The following is a 7,416-nucleotide window of genomic DNA, read 5'->3' as shown; positions in this document are numbered from 1 at the left end:
CACTTTCAAACTTCCTAGCCTTCATATATTCATCGTTAACCATGTGGGGTGCATACCTTGCCAACTCGGTAAAGGCACGGTCGTATTCAGCCACTATTCTATTGCCTTGCGTCAAAGTCTGGAATTCGGTAGTCTTACGATCTCGAACACTTAGGGGAAAATGCTTGTTGTAAAATAACTCTAAAAATCAGGTCCAGGTCAAGTCTGGATTGCCTTCTGGAATCATCATCTACCATCTGCGAGCGTCGTCATCTAGTGTAAAGGCTGCCAATGACACCTTCTGAGCGTCGGTGCTGGAGAAGATCTCGAACAGCTTTTCCATTTCCAAAACCCACACTTCGGCTTTCATCATTTTGGAGCTGAGGTCCATTGAAGCTTAGTTTGAGGTCTTAGGCTCTATATCCCCTTGGAATCTCGGTGGCTTCATTTTTTTGAACTCTCTGATCAAAGCTATCGTGCCGTCCCCATATAAAGCTGGCTGTGGGAGCACTTGTGGTACTGGAGGAGGTGGAGGTGGAGGTGGAGGCGGAACTGCATTTCGGCTGTTTGTCTGTTCGGCCTGAGTCGAAGTAGCACTAGCGTACTGCTGTCTTGTCTGCCTCAACTCGTGGGCCAAACCTTCAACTAACCTTTCCAGTCTGTCTAACCTGTCCTCGGGCTGATCTCGGCCAACTGGAGGTCTACCTTTCCTCATGATGCTATGAGTATGCAAAGTGTGACTTTAAAACAAAATGGGCAAATAAACACGTAGGCAAGTAACAATTAAGCATGCTGAGACGATGCACACCTTGTTCAAATAGCAAGCAATATGATGCAATCCTAACATCCTTCTAAGGGGAAATCCTATGCTCTTTAGGACTCAAAGTGTGTGAATAACGTATACTAAGGAACTTGTGCTCTGATACCATTCTGTCACGACCCCAAACCGCCCCTAGTAGGATGGTGCCGTGATGGCCAGTAATCTGGGATTACCAAAGGCCTCTTACAAAGATTCACACACAACAGAGTATACATAGGGGGCTTACAAATGCGGAAGCAATAAATTAAAATACAAGTAGTCCATAAGAGCCGTGCATAGACCAAATGAGATGGCATACATCTTAACATGGGCTACAACTTGGTTAGAAATAAGGTAAAGTACATGTTACATCTTGATCAAAAGGCTTCTCAAGCCGACGTATGCAAAATACAAGTATTACAAGTTGAGAAGCATAATCTTCAAGATTGCCGACATGAATACAAGTCAAGCCGACATAACAAGAATCCAAAACAAGCTTGCAAAACACATCTAGGCATCACCGCCTTCTTGCTCATCACCTACATATATATATGGAGAGGGTGAGCTTGGGCACTCAGTGAATGATATAAATAATAAAGGGCTTGCATGAATAATAACCGAAGTCTTTTCAAAACAAAACATATCAAACTTTACATAACAAGGGATGAACCACGTTCATCTAACAAATCTTCAAGCTTCAAGGGATGCTTACTAGCATCAACATATTTCAAATGATGACATTCTGGACAACAAACCCACGCGGTAAACCGTCAGTGGCAAAACAAGACAAGACAAGGGAGATATCTCAAACGATGGTGCAGTAGCATTATAGTCCCCTGACACTAAGGACTTTCCAAAACAAGATTTGCAGTTGCATTATAGTCCCCTAACACTAAGGACTTTTCCAAGACAAGATGTGCAGTTGCATTATAGTCCCCTGACACTAAGGACTTTTCCAAGAATGTCATCAAAACAAATGCATTTATTCGATACACCAAAAATAGGGATATTCATTCATGCTTGAACAAATACTTTTATCAAAACAAGGCAAAGCAAAGCTTTATCAAAACTTTATAACATAGCTTTATTAAAAATACTACCCACATAGTTCTTCAAACGCCGGGGTCAAGGCAAAAGTCCAAGTCCTACAAACACATGGCAAAGTCTATTGAATGCACTTTCAAATAAGCTTCACATGCAAACGGATGAATCTCGGCATTCTTCAAAACTAAGTTAAATCAAAACAAAACACTGCTTTTCATCTCGGAAAAGCATGCTGGGCACCAACCAGGTCTTGGTTGAGGTCCCACACCTTCTCGCCGAGGTGTGGTCCCGACGGCGACATTCGAAAGCGAAGTCGGGAAAACCTGGGTTTCCCTTTGAGGAACATGAAGAACATGAAGATGGAGAAGATGAAGAACATGCATGCTTAAATCATAACTTGTTATTACAAAGTTTGAGATTTCGTGCTATGAGTTTGAAAACATGGACCTGGGTACCCATACTTGAAGATCTTGTGAAAACAAACACAAAACACGATTCTTGATGCAAACTTTCGGATCAAAACAAGACTTTTCTTCAAGAACACATGAACACTATCTTCTCTTACTAAAACCAACTTTAAATCAATGCAGGGCATGCAGAACAGGTTTGATCATGCAATGCAGCTGGACGATCAATAAAAACAACAAGAGTAGATTAAGATTCTAACCTCAAAACTTGAATCTAACGGTTCAAACTCCCACGGTCAAGCTTGGAGGTCCACTCTCTCACTCAAAAGCTTCTCCTTCTCCTTCCTAGAGTCTCTCTCTCTAAAAGACAAGATTTGATACAAAATGATATGTTCTCTCGACAGTAACTGACTTAACCCTCTGCTGGGACACGTGGCATCGGCTGATTGGTTCTTCCCAAAAAGTGACTGACTGACAAGACAAGACTATGACAAAGTGTGTTCAATAAGCTAGACGGCAATGTCACTCCGGCGAGTGATGATCTCGGCTAAGGGCAAAGCTTCGGCAAGTAGGGTGACAACGACATCGGTTTGGAAAGACAACACTTGACTAAGCCGTGCCACACCTTGGCCTAGATGTGCCACACCTCGGTCAAGGTCATACCATTCTAGGAACAAAATCACTAAGTGCAAGGATCAAGGATCTAGAACGCCTAGATGATAACATCTCGGCCTAGATGATGCACATCTCGGCCTAGATGATGACATCTTGGCCAATATGCCTAGGTGATGGTGGAGGTCAACCAAAGTGGTTCCAAGATAGTTCTAAGTGTAAAAAGGTTCAAAGGTGACTAGGCCTAAGGTGACCCCGGCAACACACCAGGCAAGGACAAAGCATGCAAGAAACACTCAAGCAAAACAAGACAGGATTTGCAAATGCAACATAACAAAACAAGATCATACATAAATGTATGCAAGTATGACTAAGTTGAAGTGAGGGTTGTTACACCTTCTTCCTCTGATGCGAATCTGATTATTCAAGTTACTTCATTGTGGGTTCTATTGGTACAAATATGGTAATGAACAACATACCAAGACATAGAATCTGACTCGATCATAGATTCAGGTAGGAAAAATATTTGAATTAGAATGGAATTAAAACAACAACAAACTAGAGATTCAAATGTCTGTAACAGACTTTAACTACTATTGTTCATTGTAGCCAGAAACCCACTGATCGATCAAATTACATAAACCATGAAATCACATAAACCACATGAAATTAGTAAAAACACAAATAATTCTGTCTATCATTAACTAAACTGCAATCTATCATATTGTATGCTGTATATAAAACAGAAACAGTTCTAACTTGTCATAACCCATCAGTAAAACCACAAATTCAAAAATGATTCCATTAATAGTACGTTGCAACTAATCAAAGTCAAATCATACTATTCATACAAAAACAAATAACATCTAAATTACCAAAATGAAGATGAACGAAATCCATATTTGAATCAATTCAAAGCATTGCATTACTCATGATATTCATAAATAGAAACATGTTTTGGAAAAAATACAGAAACAACAAATAAATTTACTAAAACACAGTTTTGGACACAAGCAATTAATTATATTTTTCCAAAAACCATAAATACGACCAGAATCCGTCTTAAGATTGTTAGAAAACTAGTACCAAACTATATGGAAAATATAATTTAAAAATATGTAAACGGTTTTTTTGAAAAAAATCAAAATTGAAATAAATTGACAAAATAACATAACAAAACTTATAGTACATAAATATATAAAACCTGATCGAGTCGAGTGTGTGACACTCTTTCCTTAAGACAAATTCGTCCTCCCACCGGTACTTAGGATTCAATGGACGTGTATCTCCCAAGATACAGCGATCAATGTCTTGCTCTAGTAGCACTACTATTGCAAGCCTAGCAAATTTTGCTGTGCAAGTACTCTCTTTATAGGAAAATTAGACATAGGAAATATGAAGAATAAATACAAAGTGAAGAAGAAATGACAATTCTCTATATCAATTGAAGTGCGGGGAATAGAATTTATAGATTCCTCCATGACTCTTTAGAAAAGTTGTGACCATTCAAAAGGACACACTCTTCCATCTCAAGAGACACAACCATTAGAGTAAATTCTAATTCAAATTTTCCAACATTTTTAAATTAATAATTATCACAATTTTACAAGTGAAATGTTTCAAATTGTCATAATAAAACTCATGACAAATTTACAGTATGTAAATAAATAAATTAATTAAAATTATCCAGTGCGTCCCCCGAGCTAGTAAATAAGACTTTTAAATAAACCAAGCTTGAGTGGTGTTTGGCTAGTTAAAAATCACTTGAGATCAATTTATTATGTAAACAAATAATACTTGAACATAATTTTAAATTTCGTAATGTTATTAGATTAAATTTAAATAATTTATTACTCGATTCGTTAAGTTCGTATGTATTATACACAAATCAAATTTCTTAAACTCAACTTATCAAAGACCTATTTAAAATTAACTCATTGTATAAATAAATTAAACTTAAACATAATTTTAAATCTTAAAATTATCAAATTAAATTAAAATAACTTGTTACATGCTCAACTTCACTCATTTTTGTGCCTACTAGGGTGATGTTTGAAATATTCTAAATAAGTTTACTTTTTGACTTTTTATTAAAAAATATATAAAAAAATAGAGAAAGTGATTAGAAAAATAGAGAGTAGATGTTAATAAATGTTGATTGATGTGATTCAATTAAATGTATGTATGTAAAAAATACACTTTTTTAATACATACCAAACAAATCCTAGATCTTTTTTTTTTATCAGATGCCTACTACTAGATCACAATCTAATAAATTAGAGCATCTCCAACCATTGTTGCTATAAAGCTATTGCTATAATTTGACAATAAATATTTTGCCAAATTATAGCAATGGTGCTCCAATGGTCATTTGCTATTTTGGCAAATCTCAACCAACTTTCCTTTCAAGTTTGTTGGTGTTGTTTGGATATAGGTTTTTTTGTGATTTTATTTTTGTTTATTTTTTGTCTTTTGTGACATTTTTTTACTTGTTTGTAAAAAAAATTATATATTTATATTATTCCCAACTAGACAAATATAAAAAATAAAAAAAATGAAAAACTGGGAAAATATATATATATATATATATATAATTCACCCCACCAAAAAATATATCACTACATATTTAATAATTTTGTTTAACTACACATAAAAAATAAATAATCACCAATTACCCACCAACAATCGTCCATTATTCACCTACCATTCATTTACCAACAACTAATCACCAACAACCATTCATTATTAACCTAGTATTCATTCACTAACAATTATCCACCTAATAACCATCCATTATTCATCTACCCACCCAACAACCACCTATTATTCATCCACCCACCCAACAACCATCCATCATTCACCCACTCACAATTTTCTCTATAAATATAATACAAGGTTTTCTACAATTTTCATATTCACCTACCCATCATTTTCATATCTTCTAAACTCTCTGTACTCACCCAGAAGATTTTCTACAATTTCATATTCACCCACTCATCCATCCACCTATAATGAACAATTTGACTAAAGCCATATTGAATGGAGATTTTGATGAATCTTTATCATCTGATGATGATATCTTCATGATACAACTATTCACAGCGCAACAACAAAGAATACAGACGTTAAGCCTAAACCAACAAACCAGACGTGTTGGTTCCACAAGTGGTTGTCGATACATTAATTGTGAGAGGGTCAAAGGCGACGAACAAATTTATAGAGATTATTTTACAGATAATCCTGTCTATCCAGAAGAATACTTCCGAAGATGTTTTCGAATGAGGCAGTCATTGTTTATTAGTATCTTACGTGATATTCAACAAGTGAATGAGTACTTCATCCAAACCCGTGATGCCATTGGTGCTTCTGGATTATCCGATGTACAAAAGATGACTGCAGCACTTCGGATCCTGCAGTACGGCGTGCCTGCTGATGTTGTAAACGAGTACATTAGAATCGGCGAAAGTACTGCAATTGCCGCCTTGAATTTTTTTACTAGATCAATTGTTGCTACCTATGAAGCCGTTTACTTAAGATCCCCAAATGAAGCAGATGTCGCCAGAATATTCCAAGAGAGAGAGCAACGCGGGTTTCCTGGAATATTAGGGAGTTTGGATTGTATGCACTGGCGTTGGGATAAATGTCCAACTGCCCAAGCCGGTGCTTACACTGGACACTACAACAAACCAACAGTTGTACTCGAGGCAGTTGCCTCCTATGACTTGTGGATTTGTCATGCTTTCTTTGGCATGCCTGGCTCTCTAAATAATATTACTGTTCTTGAATAATTGCCTTTATTTGCTGAATTAACTAGAGGACGTGCCCCTGCTGCCAACTACACCATCAATAATCACACGTACACCATGGGGTATTAGCTTGCTGATGGTATCTATCCTCGTTGGGCAATGATTGTGAAAACAATATCTTAATCTCAAGGTGCAAAGAGGCAACTATTTGCGATGATGCATGAGGCATGTAGGAAGGATGTCGAAAGGGCATTTAGAGTGCTCCAAGCACGATTTAATATTGTCAGAGTTCCAGCTAGAGGTTGGAGTGATGAGGATCTGTACTACATAATGAAGAGGTGCATTATTTTGCACAATATGATCATTGAAGACTAGCGTGATATTCTAGAAAATGAACGCAATGATGCACAACTTGAGACTGATAACAGTAATTTGGGCTGTCAAGTGTCATGTGATCCGAATGAGGTGTATGCTCAATTATGTTGAATCGGCAAATGATTAGATCTACTGAAGCCCATAATGCAATTCATAATGATCTAATTGAACACTTGTGGTCCTGAGCTGGAGAGTAAGATTAAGTTTGTATTTTATCTTTTTAATGAGAGTTAATGTCATTTAATGTTAGTTAATGTCTTTTTATTCTAATAAAATTATCGTCATTTAATGTCTTATTATTTTATCTTTTTATTGCCTTCATTTGAAAAAATATATTTATTTTTTTGCGTTATACTTTATTGAAAAATTTCATTACATTGTGAAGTAGAATATACTCAAAAATAAAAATAAAAACAACATGAAATTTCATTACAAAATAAAAATTACATTGCAA

General features: G+C 36.1%; 1 protein-coding gene across 1 annotated transcript; it reads left to right on the top strand.

Annotated features, from left to right (window-relative positions):
- Nucleotides 1-5,852: 5,852 nt before the first annotated feature.
- On the top strand, nucleotides 5,853-6,629 carry LOC114300019 (uncharacterized). The gene has a single exon (XM_028244876.1). It carries the CDS (start codon nucleotides 5,853-5,855, stop codon nucleotides 6,627-6,629), a length of 777 nt encoding a protein of 258 aa, XP_028100677.1.
- Nucleotides 6,630-7,416: the final 787 nt, after the last annotated feature.

This window comes from Camellia sinensis, unplaced genomic scaffold (genome assembly GCF_055761805.1).
Source record: "Camellia sinensis isolate YWXY unplaced genomic scaffold, ASM5576180v1 Unanchor6, whole genome shotgun sequence".
NCBI classification, from domain to species: Eukaryota; Viridiplantae; Streptophyta; class Magnoliopsida; order Ericales; family Theaceae; genus Camellia; species Camellia sinensis.
This window is presented reverse-complemented; position numbering and strand designations above follow the sequence as displayed.

Coding starts and splice junctions, on each gene's coding strand:
- LOC114300019 (XM_028244876.1), top strand. CDS start 5,853: ATGAACAATTTGACTAAAGCCATATTGAATGGAGATTTTGATGAATCT.